Source organism: Opisthocomus hoazin, chromosome 1 (genome assembly GCF_030867145.1).
Source record: "Opisthocomus hoazin isolate bOpiHoa1 chromosome 1, bOpiHoa1.hap1, whole genome shotgun sequence".
Lineage (NCBI taxonomy): Eukaryota > Metazoa > Chordata > Aves > Opisthocomiformes > Opisthocomidae > Opisthocomus > Opisthocomus hoazin.
Window position 1 is genome coordinate 92,037,314 of NC_134414.1, and position 15,021 is coordinate 92,052,334.

Here is a 15,021-nt window from a genome sequence, read left to right on the forward strand (position 1 = left end):
TTTTTCCTTCCGGGACACAGGGAAAGGCCTTTCTTGTGCAATTTGCCACACGGCCACCTTAGCAGCATGAGAAAATATTTGTTTCATATGACTGGAGATTTTTTTCAAAATCAGGTTTATTTTACTAACAGTATAATTACATATTTGAAGTTTATTCTAACTAAATAATCAAAGCTAGTTTACTCAGACTGAAGTATTCTCCCAATTATGACTGATTTACTGCTGAGGTGAAAAAGCAGAAGTGCTCTACCTGGCCAGGCAGGGGAAGACCCCTTCAGCACTCTAGCTGTAGTCAACAAACCCAGGCATGTTGCACCGCCTTAGGAAAATTTATATCTTTCTTTTCTGATGAAAGCCATATTAAGAATTTCAGTATTCTACCACACCTGCAATCAAAATTAATTGCAAACTAGAAATATTTGCATTAATGTTTTGCTGAAATAAAAGAAGAGCTCTGCTAGCTTCTGCTTGGCATGAGACAAGTAATTTGGTAATTCATACGGACTGAACCAAGCAGGACGTACTTCCAGATCTTAACCTAATTGAAGCAAAACCACAATATATCCTCCAGCATCTGGCATTAAAACAGACAAAACAGATATACTGATGTTACTACTATTTTCTTGTTTTGAGATGCTTTTACAGTGGCATCCACAAACTGATAGATGGTATCATGTATTTTTATTCAACACATCCTTTTCCATCCTATCAAAATCTCAGGTAGAAGTGATAAATTCTAGAGCCTCATTTTATTCATTAAAATCACTACTAGTACAAAGAAATGTCTAAGAGAAATTGCTCAACAATCAAAGGAAAGTAGCTTTATGAAGCTTCACACACTGTCTTCCAAAACGGTTGTTTAATGTTGGATCCATGACAGTGTTAAGGTTACAGGGCATAAAATCCATTTCTCTTTTTGTGCAAGTAGATGCATTAAAGTGCATGTGGGGCAAACAGGCAGCCAGCTCTGGCATGAAGGACCAACTCAAAAGACACCTCAGACCATTATATCAAACAAGTTAACACATACGAAGTGAACTGGACCTCTTGGAAGGCAAATGCAAGCACACAGGAATGACTTTACAAAAGAACAGATGTAATTATTAGTGAAGAGGTTGACTTCAAAAGTTTGAAAGGTGTAATCTATTTCTGTACTCACAGTACAGAAAAAGGAGAGTTTGCAGATTTTTTGCACACCAGAAAAAGGATCTGAATGCCCAAGACTGTGCCAAACATGTATTTACTCCTGTAACAGAAAAAATAAAGTTCGAAAAAAGCTAAATATTGTGTGATGCACAGGAAACAATCTCTTCTGTTAAATTAGAAGAAATTCAGCTCAATACTATCTTTTTCAAATTATTCCAATCAATAAAACCGCGTATGCATAACACTAGAACACAGAAAGTTGCAGTTTCCATATTGTAAAGGAATTAATTTAACAAAACTAAAATATTAATAAGAGAAGCTTGTTATTGGCATATTTATGTCAAGAAAAATAACATGAAACCGCAGTGAAAGAACAAACTTCGGCACACTGAGAAACAAACAGTTTAGAGCAAAATTAATTCTAAGCAAACAGCTACCACAATGCAACTGTGCAAATCCTGCACATCAGGAATACTTCTAGTTATTACTGCTTTGTGCATTTTCACTGAAAAACAGCTAAAAAGCAGAGAAGAGACTACCTGCTACGTAACTGAAGTTTACGCAAAGATCACAGAAATGCTTTATCAATCTCAGCAAAGTAGACATTTGTCTGCAGCACCTTAATACCACAAGAATGATCAGCTTCCTTTTGATCAAAGGAAAACAGACACAAACACATGAAAGCAGTAGCAAAAACCTCCACATATTCAAAGGTAAAAGGGAAACTGGCGTCCCAGAATTTGGAGCAAAACATTTTCACACAGTTTGATCTGGCATTTGGTAAGGAAAAATGATATATGCAAATAATATAGTAGATTAAAACAAGCACATACTTCACAAGATTTCATATCACAGAGGAAACAGACATTAAATAGTTAAGGGAAAGTGTAACTACTGCAGATAATTCAATTAAGAGTTACAGGAAGAAAATGAAGAAGAAAACTTAAGATGTGACCAACAGACATAATATATTAATTCACTACATCTGCAGAAAGCCTGATATGTATATGCATTATGTATGTACATACAGGAGACAATTCAAAAGCAGAAGTAATTCTATATGAAACATTTTGATTATCACTTAACTGCAGCAACAAGTACTTTACTAAGATCCCTATAACACTCAGACCTGCAGAGAGTGCTGGGTGCTAGGGTTTTAGGATCTTGAGAGTTTCATGATACAAATGAAGGAGAAAAAAAAAAAGTGCATTATCTGAACGGCAAGGTCTGGCAGACGTGTTATAGTATTTTAAATAGCATAACAATAATACCGAGTTTAACTTTTTCTCCGTTTTAATGGTTAGACAGATTTGCACTTTGTGAAACCCACTTACCTCTTATCTTTACACCCCCATGCATTATCATCATTCATCACTGTGGAGATAAGACACAGTGAAAGGTATTTCTAAATATCCTATCTAAAGTCAGTCCAGGGTAATACTACGCTGTGAAACACCTCTGTGATTAGCCAAGATTTCAAGTCTTTTTTTTTTAAATTTGATAGGCAGACCACTACATGACTTAAGTAGTACTAATTCACTGGGTGAGCCGCTTGAATGCAAGTATATCGGGAAAACTAACACACACCATGTGTGTTACCTGCACTAATTCTAACCATAGAAAATACACAGGTAATATATCAAATTGTGTTTGGTATTTCCATCACAAGTCAATTACAGCAAAATAACCCAGAAATTATCTAGGTGTCATAAACCATGCAGGTTAAAAAAAAGGTCACAGTACTGAAAGAACTTTGCTTTTGATTATTGCAATAACCTTGGCTGAGTTACAGCATTACTACTCCTTCCATTATTTAAGCATATTATCCAGATTTTCCTTCTCTGACAGCAGGAGAGATTAATGGAAAAGTTAACTTTGGGGGTGTAACACAAGTGTATTTAACATGCTTACTAACCTGAAACACTGCACCACACTACACAGAGCTGAGTATAACCTGTCACACCAACATCACCTGAAAGGTAACTCTATCAAACAGGACCTAGAAGATACACAGACCTCACAAACCCCAAAGTTATTAGGCTGAGAACAACTGTGAGAGCCAATTAGAAGAGGAAGATGGAAACAGGGAGGAGACAACTTGAGTTGGTTGTTACTCAGTGCAGTTAGCATTCCTGTAATTTGCATTAGTTTCCTGATCAACAGTATTTCCCCTCAACTTGTATGGTCTAGTTATTCATAAAAAGTCTATACAAACAATACTTCAAAAATAAAAACAAACAACACGTAAGTGGATACAGAACTTAAACTGAGAATAACTGTTTGTAGGATCTACTCAACAGCTTGAGCCAGTTGTAAATGAAGGGCTGAAAACTGCAATGCCCTGTCAAGAGAGTTGGTGCAAACACCAGATTTCAAGAGGAGTAGTCAAGATAAGTGTAACAGAAAATCCAAACAGGCTACTCAGCAACACTGACACTGGAACCTTCTGGCAGAGGTGAAACACACAAGAAGGAAAGAAGTTTGTGGACTTTTTTTTTTAATCACTTGAACAGTCCAGAATTAAACACAACTAGAAGCCCTGCTCTTAGTTTTCTATAGCCTTAAAATGCATTTGCAAGTGAATGACAGATATGAATAAGATCTTAAAAGCATTTCCCCTGTTGGTTTTGCTCCGCACACATTTACAGACCGATAACTAAGAAAGTTATAATTGTATTTCATTTATTCATGAGACAAAAAGCCTTACTACATAAATCTTCATACAATATCAACATGCGGGATATATAGTTTCATTTACATTAAATATGTACATGCTCTTTCAATTAGCATGTCTAGAAATTACCTAATATATAAAAAATTACCTATTATATAAGAAAGCATCCCTGATGCCTTTCCACTGCTACAGATATGCCACCCACCAAAGCAAATGGAGATATGTGACACTACACAACAGTGTCTTACAAACACTAAAGTTTTCAGATGTTTCACTTTCCTAAGACGTGCATTTCAAACAATATACCTTCATTTTATTTCTGCTCTCTTGGAATTCAAAGGCTAGATACTTTTCTTCACTGCAATTTAATGAAACTTCATTGGAAAGGGAGATGACTTTTTTTTTTTAAGGACAGAGGCAAAGTCTGTCAGCATTACAATATTTTAAATAACAATAACCCTGAGAAGATATAGTGTATTAAAGTGCTCTGAACTAAAAACAATACTTGCAAAGGGTAACATCACATGAAAAGCAGCACATAGATTAACCTTGGGGATAAACAACCTTGAATATCCATATACAATACAAAATAACATAGTACAAAAAGAGAGTATAAGTATCATTTTTTTAAATCCTTTTGGCTGGTAACAAATCAGTTGGAAACGCACTGCTGTCAAGAAGAAAAACCCCACACAGTATTTTTTAAGAAATACACAAATTCCTTTCACACAAACTCTTTTTGTGATATACAGCCTAAGTTGGTACAACACGTTATTTTTTCTTAAATCCTTTTAGGGCTGACCAAGTTTTCTATAAGAAAAAACATGTTTTGCTCTGAAAACCGAAGTGTTTGGTATTTCAATCTCTCAGAACACACACTAAGCAAATTTCACCAGGCAGCAAAAGGGAAGATGAGAGATTCAATACTGAGCAGCTTGTCCTTCAAATGCTATTTAGTCACTACCGTTACTACAGATGGCAGCAGCAATAATGCCTACATTTTGGTCACCTAACCTAACTCTCCCTGACAAAAAGATTCCTGCGATGTCTTCTCAGGCTGCAGCATCGCTATTGTTTGCCACACGTCTTTGATTTCTAGCAAAGCAAAACACTTGAGCTCTGCAAATATTATTTGCTTGTGCCACAGAATTTTGCTCCTTTGTGCAGAATTATAAACCATTGAACAATAGTCTCTTCGTTAATAATAAAGAGATGCAAATACCTTCCCTTACTGCAGGCTTTTTTGTTACAGCTTCATCTGGGCAGACAGTCTGAAGTGACTGACAGGCTAAATCTGGCATCATGCTTTGACTGCCATCCTAGCAATACCCTCAGCATTGGAGGACCCTAGACATCAAAATTCAGATGCTGCCAGAGATCTACAAAGTTTGGAAAGAGGGACCATGGCAGCAGCCACTGCCCATCACTGTGGCAGCACCTCTTCTGGGGGCAACACACTGGGAAGGACCATTTCACTTTGGAACATGGAGCTAAGATTCTTCCTATCCCTATGAACAAGATGAGGACTCCAGGACCATGATATACATACAAGTTAAAAAAACATCAGTTCCACACCCCTGCTAACAATTGCGTTAGCAGCTGTTGTGATTACTGCAAAATTGGTAAATTGGGTCCCAGGTAAGTATCTCATTCGCTGCTGCAACAGATTGAAATCCCTTCCACACTACTATCTGTAAAACACACCACACACATACAGACAATCTTTTACACCACATCATATATTATCTTCTGGCAGCTAAGTCAAATAAAATGACAGATTTGGCTGAGACCACTCCATGTGTTCAAATGTTGATGCTTGACCACAAGCGATTACCTCTGTCCATGCCTGTCCACGGTCTACAATGCAAGACACCACACGCTGCCTTTTCTATGGATTCCCAATCTCACATAGGGTGAAAAATAAACAATGTCCTGGTCTACATAATGAGTGAAGCTTTTTTGCAACATTTGCCTCCGAAGTTAGAAAGTATGAAGTAGGAAAACACAAGAAGAAAATAAGACTGGGAAGGGTGCGAGGGAATATTTGGCAGACTTCCTTGCGCTTCAGAGAGGAGGGGACAAAAAAAGCCACAAATACAAATTACGAGCATTAATTGTTTTTCCTCCCTTCTCTTCCACATGAAACATGAAAAAAATGGAGACCCAGGACCTAGAAGTGCCTGACTGCTCAGCCGTGACAGCCTACCCAGGGAGCTGCGGCTGCTGAGCACAGGAGGAGGGCAAGGAACAGCGCACACAGGCATTCCTGGCTCCCTCCTCGGCTCCCCACACCTTGCTGCCTCAGAGAGGTCAAAGACTTGGATTCACCTTCCCACTCCACAAATTAGGGATAACTCTGCTTCCTTATCTCCCAAAGCAATTGCAAAGCTACTTTTAGAAACTAGAGGGAAATTAATTCCCTCTTGCACCCCAGTTCAGATGGGTTTGCCACATGCAGAGCAAAGGCTTCCTATCAGACAATTAAGGTAAAGGTATAATGAGCAGCTGCCTCACACTTTAATCACCGCTCATCTCATACGCCGAGCCAGGGAGAGGTCACGTCGAGCGAAAGCCAGACCCACCCCGACACCTGCATGCCAGGCCACGACCACCAGCCTCGGCCTCGAGGCCTCCCGGTGCCGGGGCACTTGACGCCGCACCACACGTGACGCCATGAGCCGCGGCAGCTCCCACCACATCTCACACGCACCCTCGGAAATTAAAAGTTAGGTTCACTGAGCAACGAGGAGGGACCTTCGTGGGCGCCGTGCCGACACCAGAGCTGGGCGCGAGGCGTTCACGCTCGATACCAGCTCAACCAGTTTGCCGCCCGGGTTGGCCAACCAGCACGGGCAGGCCCGGGCACCGCTGGAAAGGAGATTTATAAATCGCTCCCTCCCCGCTCTCCGCTCCGCGGCGGACCCAGGCTGCCGCCCGCCCCGGGGGCACCGCCGGCGGCCGGGGAAATCGCGGCGGCACAAGCGGCTGCCGGGCGAGCCCGACCCGCCGCACAAAAGCCACCTCATGGCGAACGCCTCCCCCGCCACAAAGGCGGCACCGGCCGGCCGGCGGGGGAAGGGGCACGCCGGGGGCTCCGGGCGAGGCCCGCTCTGCGACCCCCCCCGCAGCCGCCAACCGCCGGCAACCCCCCGGCTCCCGCCGAGCACAGCCCGCCTCGTCCCTCCGCGGGGCCGGGGCCGCCCCCCTTCCGCGCCCCGGGCCCGGCCCGAGATGGCGGCCGGACCCTCTCGCCGCCGCCGCCCCTCAGCACCTGCCGGGCAGGCGGGGGAGCGACCCCGGGGCGGGACGGGACGGCGCCGGCGGCTGCTGAGGGAGCCGGGCGGGCGGGCGGGCGAACCGCCGTCCTCCGGCACCTTGCGGGGCCGCAGACTCACCCCCTACCTGTCGCCCGCGGGTAGCTTCGCGCAGCCCCCGGCTCCGCCATCTTCCTGGGCCGGCGGCCACCGCCGCCTCCTGCTGCCGCCGCCTCCGGCGCACCGCTCCGCTCCGCGGCGCCCAGCGGCCGCCGCACAGGCGCACTGCCCGCCCCGCGGCACCTGACACCGGGCGGGGAGGAGCGGCAGCGGGGCCGGGCGCGGCAGCCGACGGCCCTCGCCCGGTTGCCGGCGCCTCTCCCGGTGCCGCCTGCGCGGGGCGGGGGCGGCTCCCGCGCCGCCAGGTGCTGCCGCTGCCCCGCCCGCGGCGCTGAGGGCGGCGGGGGTGCCCGGCTGGTGCGGGCCCCGCTGCAGCTGCGCCGGGGGAGCTACTGGAGAGAGTCCAGCGGAGGGCTATGAAGATGATGAGGGGACTGGAGCATCTCTCCTACGAGGAAAGGCTGAGGGAGCTGGGCTTGTTCAGCCTGAAGAAGAGAAGGCTGCGAGGGGACCTTATAAATACCTACAAATATCTGAAGGGTGGGTGTCAGGAAGATGGGGCCAGACTCGTTTCAGTGGTGCCCAGCGACAGGACAAGGGGCAATGGGCACTGGGCACAAACTGAAGCCTAGGGAGTTACAGCTGAACATGAGGAAGAACTTCTTCCCTCTGAGGGTGACGGAGCACTGGAACAGGCTGCCCAGGGAGGCTGTGGAGTCTCCTTCTCTGGAGATATTCAAGACCCGCCTGGACAAGGTCCTGTGCAGCCTGCTGTAGGCGACCCTGCTTTGGCAGGGGGGTTGGACTAGATGACCCACAGAGGTCCCTTCCAACCCCGAACATTCTGTGATTCTGTGGCACCGTAGCTGGCAGGAGGGCCAGGCTGGGCCGTTGCATCCTGTTCCAGCTGAAAATACAGGCCACGGTCAGCGTGAGGAGGCAAATATTTTCCATTTGTTGTTTTCAGAAGGCATTTGCTTTGGCATTGCCGGTGCGCCCGCCAGCCCGCTGCTGTCCCTCACTCAGCGCAGATTCTTCCACTGGGACTCACTGCTGGTCAGCAGTTTGTCTTGCATCTGCTGGTTCGAGTGGTGTCCTTGCCGCTGAGTCCGTGCGCCTCAATGGAAGATTGACTGCACAGACAGAGTTTTTGTCAGTGCAGACAGTAACAGTTATTCCTAATGCTGCTTTGTCAGTGAAAGACTTTATTTTCATTGTTTATGACCCTACCAAGTTTTTGAAGTTCCGATGGATGTTTCTCAGGCTAAGCTTCCATCAAGGGGCTCCTCTTAAAATGATTCTGTCTCTCTAAAGATGAAACTGTGTTGTGTTCCTCGTGTAGCAGAAGAAAATTCCTACGTGTCTTACTGTAGCTGTGCCTCCTGGCTTCCAGGGTCTCCTCTGGCGACCAAACCCAATGAAGGAAGACTCTTCTGTAATCCCGATTAATCTTTAGCCTCTGGGCACCTGACGAGCACCCGGGAAGGAACAGCTGGCCTCAGCGCAAGTCGCATGGGCCTGGCGCCAAGGTAAAGGACACAGAGAGGGGCCGTTTCCAGGACTGGGACTTAGGAAAGCGGGGAATGGGTGTGGGGGATGCAAAGGGACAGGAGAAGATGGAGGAGCTGGAAGCTGGAGGTGGGGACGTGAGGGTGTCCGCAGGGAGGGTGCTCGGCAGGAGCCGGTGGCTGGCTGGGGAGGGACAGGTAGGACCGCAGGAGGACGTGCCCCGGGGAAGGTGAGCCTGCTGCTGGCTCTCAAGCGGTCGTGAAGCCCCTAAGCGTAGCGTGTCACATGGAGAAATACGTGGTCTCCTGCGGCTGTAATCTCCTCTGATAGCCAGCTTGCAGCCTCACCGATATCCAGACTGGGAGTCATGCAGTGAAAAAGAGATTTTAAAGAAAACTGAAGGAAACTGTGTGGAAAACTTTAAAGCTCCAAAGACAAAAACCTTCCCTATAGCATTGTATGTAGTATGTGGTAGGAGCCAGTTTTTAAATTACATTTGCGGAGTGTTTTCCGCAAGACTCGTGCCTCACTCAATGCAAAGGATGTGTTTAATTAACATATAGTTCTTGAATGTTTCTCTTCTTTTTCATCGTGTGAAGTGGAAACTTTCATGTCATATTCAGTGTACATTCTTCAAACCCTGCCTTGAAGGCAGGTTAATTAATTTCCATGATAGCTTTCCTATGGTACTCTCATAATTCCTTCAAGCATTAATAAATTTAACTTTATAACAGCCTTCTAAGTTGAAGTAGTACTATTATCATATTTTACACATAGGGAAGGAATAACTGAAGGTAATGGATCTGGAGTTGCCGTAGTTGTTTGTGAATTCCTTTATATTGTAAAGGTTGGCAGGTTGTTTTGAAGTGGGGAATAGTGGATTTGATACAGCGTGAATCTGCCAGCACCTAAGAAACAAGACCATAACAGTTCTTTTCCAGGTTTTACTTTGAATACTTTATGGCTCTTTAAGCACCAGATGTAGTGGGTTACTTAGAACGTACGAGGCTTTGGTATGTGCTTACACCCAGAGTCAGGAGCTAGTTTCAGACGTATCTGTGTATCCTTCCTCGTGACAGATTCTCTGGGGAATTTCTTCAGCTTTTAAAAAGGAAGTTATGAACTGTTTAATTTTGCCCATACTTTTTAATACTGTTTAATTTTACCTAACAGAACAAGATGATTTTCTTGACCATAGCAGCTAAAGGGGCTTTTCCAGCTATGCTGGGGCTACAGCCAGTGTCTGCGTGCTCAGAGCTGGAGATGTCACCATGTCCCTCTCTGAGTGTCCACCCCCTACCTTGCTCTGCTGTCCCTTCACATCACACTAAAGGAAACCGTCCTAGAGGCAGCACGTCACCAGGAGAAACATGAGGCTCCACTGCTGAGTGATAGGGGAAGGAACATACAACCTGACAGCCCTACAGCCTTGGGGAGCTGAGAAACAGAACTAGGAAGTTTCTCCTCACCCCCAGGACCAGGAGTACGAATTACCACAGTGCTGCCCATGAGGGCAGGGGGACGGACAGGGAGAAGCTCTGTGTGTGTGTTGGGCTGTGGCTAACCTGTTATCATCTTCTCTCCAGTGTGAACTACAAGGCAATGCAGGAGTTCTCCCAAGCGCATCTTCATCTATGTAAGGCATGTCAGATTGAGCCCTCCGATTGGGAAGGTATTTTATTGCAGATACTTTGGTTATTCTGTTTTTTCATCTGACACCCTGTTTGTCCTTCTGTGAATGGGCACAAACAGAAGCATAGGAAGTTCCAGCTGAAGATGAGGAGGAACTTCTTCCCTCTGAGGGTGACGGAGCACTGGAACAGGCTGCCCAAGAGGCTGTGGATTCTCCTTCTCTGGAGATCTTCAAAACCTGCCTGGATGCAGTCCTGTGCAGCCTGCTGTAGTTGACCCTGCTTCGGCAGGGGGGTTGGACTGGATGATCCCCAGATGTCCCTTCCAACCCTGAACATTCTGTGATTCTGTGACTGAGTGAAACTCTGGTAATAATGGTACCAGCCTGTTGCATTTTGAAGTGTTTTTCTTTCTTTTATGGTGTGTTGTGCTCTTTCTGTCTAAATCAACAACACTTTGGGTGTCTTTTGTGGAAAACATTTTTCCCTCTTATCACACATGTTCTGCAGGTGCTGTATTGAAACAAGTCTGTCCAAGTATTCATACGTGAGCTACAACAGGTGTCAGTCAACCTAAGGATGGGAAAATCTCAGAGGTAAATCTGCAAAGAGGTAATAAAAAGTATTAAAATCATTTCAGGATGCAGACAGAAAGAAGCCTGAGGGACTGCTAATTTTGCCACCTTAATAGAAATTAAAATAATAATTGTTAAAAGTGTAAACTAATTTTGAAAAGCTTTGCTTGTTTTTTTAGTGTTTTTTATATCTTATGGTTGTATCTATGCAACCAAAGCCACCTACCCCTAGGAACGCTGCCGAGGGAAAACGAAGGATGAGCCCTGAGCAAACTGGCCAAATCTACAATGTAACAAAACTACAATGGTGCCCAGTTCTGCTCTGTTTTGCAATTTTGAATCAATAGCCAAGGAGTCAAGAACCCAAAAAAGTGAGTCAGACAGAATGGCTGCCCACGGTATTTCAGTTAGAGCAACTGGCTCAGCGTCACGCAAACGTCGTGTGTCAGAGATGGGAAATCCGGTTCTCCCGGGCAATATTTCCTGGCTTGCACTTCAAAATCATCCCTCCTTTTCCAAAACTCCTGGAAGTCCAGTGCCTCATAACTTCTGAAGAAAATTGAGTGCTCGCACCAAAGTATTTTTACAGACAATACAAATTCATTTGAAGACGAGTAGTCCTCTTCATCAGATAAGTTTGTGTCCTCCGAGAAAAACAGAACATGACTTAGAAGTTAATAAGAGTTTTAACACATATATCAGAAACTGAAGAAAGGTAGTGGGTATAACTGATTATAGTTATTCCCAATTGTTGAAATATTAACTCATGACCTTAAGCATTCCCCTAAAATAGATTATAAATTGTAATTATACTTTAAGAGTTATCAAGAAATTTTGCAAATGACAGAAATGCTTATGGACTAATTGACTGATAATAAATCTTCCTCATGCGTGATCAGTCTTACACAAAAAAATCATGGGCACTGAGTCAATAAACTGAGACATACTATGATAAGTGAGAAATTTTTTTTTTCCCCAGTCGTTTGAAACTTTTCTATAAAATGTGTTGGTGGTGTCAGTCTTAAAGCTAGATATCAACAGCAAAATGGTCCTCTGTTTCAAAGCCACAATTCTGAAATCAAAAGTCATGGTTGTATTTCTAAAACACTTCTACCTTTTAGTCGTGAATGGTTTTCTAAATTATAGCTGAATTTACCCTGGTGAAATGGCTTTGATTTCTGTTTCTCTCTTGCTGTCTAAGGAGCCGGGGGCAGAATATCCACAGCGATTAAACTATCTCTTTAAGTGCCCTTGGTTGAAGAGCAGGACCAATGTGCAGCTCAGTTTGGCAAAGCTTGGACTACATCTGTCTACTTTATTTCTGTGTGCTTACATAGCTAAGAAGTATCATTCAGTGAATAATATCAGCCTAACACTAAAATAATTTTTTGGATGAATCATAATGGATTGCTTTTGTATTTGTCATTTGGCATGCGATAAGTATATTAGTTCTTGTCCACGTGAAAATATATACCAAAAAACCCCCTACATTGTTAAATCACACACCTTCTACCCCAATATCCTATGCCATATATGACTTTTCATACTCCCAGAATGCCTTGAACTAGGGGCATATTCTCACTTGCCTCACACATTTATGTTATCTTTTGAAGTTCAGCCAGAGCTATTTGACTTGGAACAGGTTGACACCGATGGGGTCAATCTTCACAAAAATAAGTGAAAACAGAGATAGAGAGAGACTCTCATCACCTTGTCCTTCGCTATTTACTGACAGCACAGGCATTTTAAGTCATGTACAAACATAGCCCTGCCTACACACCCTGCTTGACTGAGCACAGTAATGGGATGAACAGCAGTGGAATGCATCACGAACCTATTTCACACCTGATTTAAATTGAATATTTTTTCATCAATGCTTCGTTGAAAGAGTGATATATATTATTTCTCCAGTTCTCACATAAATAAGGCTTTCCTTATTTAACATCAAAATACGGGCTCTTCTCCTCCAGATTCAAAATGTTGCAAGCTCTGAATCTTAAGAGCTGTGTTATTAATTGCTTTGCAGATTTCTGGCCAGGTATCACTGGGGGATATGAACAAGTTAGATTTTGATGGGGTTTGGATTGCTTTGATTCTGGGATTAAACTAAAGGTTCTTTACTGCAGTATTAGGCAAAGAAAAGGCAAAAGCTCTGTTAGCTTTTCATGCTTTAACAGGATGTGACACAGTCTTCGTATTTGCTGGGAGAGGGAGGAGAAGATAAGTCTTGCTTAGGAAGGAAAGAATGTCTGCCCTGCAGCCATAGAAACGTTTCTCCGTTTCTCTTCACCACCTGCTGAAGTGATTGATATGTGCCTGAAGGATTTGCAATTATTTGTCGTAATTTTGTTTAACTGCACCAGTGTACTTTGCCAGGAAGAGGAACGTTCCTTCCCCAGTAGTGCATCTATTCATATAGGGGAAGATTATCTTATATTCACATATGATGGAAGCATGTACAGGAACATATCTACGTCAGATTGATAATGAGCTGTTCTCAAGGTTACAGAATATCAAATCCTAAGATATTTCTACTCTGATTGAATGCCTAAAATAGCACTAAACTAATTAAGTTTAGTTATCATTGAATAATAATTATACTTCGTCAAATGGCAGACAGTCAGTAGAGAATTAGTTTTTACTTGTTTGGTTAAACTAGCATCCTGTGTATAAGAAATTAAGTCACCTTGAAGGGAAGGGAAGTCATGACTACCATGGGGAGACAAAACCTTCGGAACATATAGACCAGGTAGGTCCAAGAAGTCAGGCGGTCTTGAGACTACATAAATTTATGAGTAGTAGTGCATGTGCACAGAGGCCTCTGGCTCACACTCGCAGCGAGACCTTTTGCCTGCTGTGTGCTCACCCCTTCCCATATGCCTGGGAAGGCCAATGCCTCAGCTCTTCTGAGCACTATCTGTAAGATAACTCTGGGAGAGACATAATAATTGGAGGAGAGAAGTCAGTGTGGTTTAGGTCTGCTTTCCTAACTACCAGTTAGGAACTACAACAGACCCAGATGAGACTTAAGAATGTGCTTATACCTGCCCTGTGTAGGAAAATAGGAGTTGGATTCTGGTTGCTTTTATTTAAAGAGAGAGAAAGAGCATTGTAAAAGATGAGGATTTTATTTACTTTCATAATCGATTTTCCTTCTTCCTTAACTTTCACAGACCATGGCATTTATTCATGTGTGTGACTTGGCACGCTCAAACAGAGAATGCGGCACTGGTCACAGGGATTCTGTGGTTGCTCCAAAGTAAGAAAAATCAGGCTATGCCTGTAGATGCTTACAGTCTAAAAGTCTCCTGGTTATTAAAATAAGGTCAATAATATTGAAGCAAGCAGTGTTTGAAAAATGGTTGAGCTGAGCCTCAAATCAATGGGTATAAAATATTATACCGAACATTTTAACACAAAAGGGGAGAGTCTATTGACAAAACTTGTTCATCAGGAGTGAAATGAATCCTCAGGCTGAGCTCCACTGACTCCAACACAGCTAAAAAAAATTACAGAATCTGCCTCCGGACAGAAAAATCAGTGATTTTGGTTTATAATGCATAAACATTCAACAGAGAAATCTTAAATACATATGCTAAAAACATAAAATAACAACTACACAGAAGTCTCACAGAGATGTACATAGACAGCTGTCATATTTCAAAACTTGAGTAAACATCTGATGCTAATCAAACATTAACTTACCTTTATTTCACAGGTTAAAGATCATTCGCATGTGCAGTTAAGGATCAATTTTCTGCCTCCCTGACAGTCCAGCAATTCATGGAACATGCTGCTTCCTCTAGATTTGATTTTTATAGGAGTTATAACTAAGCAAACATAGTGAATGCGGCTTGTAAATGTTTACAAACCTCTGTGGCCAACATGAGAGAGATCAAAATATAAAATAAAAAGATCTGGTAATTGTTAGTGGTCAATAAAAACAGGCATGACCGAGTCTGTGGAAATAAGGTAAGGATGATACCAAATGCATAGTGTTGGTTTTGCAGTCATTTATTCATGAATTAGTCATGAATCCTAGCTCTTTGACAATTTAGTCTTCTCCCCCTGCCCCTTGAAAATCCGGTCTAATCGTGTCTAGTGTGTATCTT

The 15,021-nt window shown here is 43.5% G+C and overlaps 1 protein-coding gene and 1 long non-coding RNA gene across 6 annotated transcripts in view; one reads left to right on the forward strand and one right to left on the reverse strand.

Annotated features, from left to right (window-relative positions):
• Window positions 1-7,346, reverse strand: part of MAP7D2 (MAP7 domain containing 2) — an 88,012-nt gene extending 80,666 nt beyond the window's left edge. For all 5 annotated transcript variants that reach the window (XM_075429267.1, XM_075429250.1, XM_075429241.1 and 2 more), the window contains exon 1: window positions 7,223-7,346. In XM_075429267.1, coding sequence (XP_075285382.1) covers window positions 7,223-7,265 — 43 coding nt within the window. In that variant the 5' untranslated portion in view covers window positions 7,266-7,346. The remainder of the gene's footprint in view (window positions 1-7,222) is intronic.
• Window positions 7,347-7,612: 266 nt separating this feature from the next.
• Window positions 7,613-11,809, forward strand: LOC142364050 (uncharacterized). The gene is made up of 4 exons (XR_012766121.1): window positions 7,613-7,734; window positions 8,588-8,723; window positions 10,290-10,375; window positions 10,845-11,809. It is a non-coding gene; the product is annotated as an uncharacterized LOC142364050 (long non-coding RNA).
• Window positions 11,810-15,021: the final 3,212 nt, after the last annotated feature.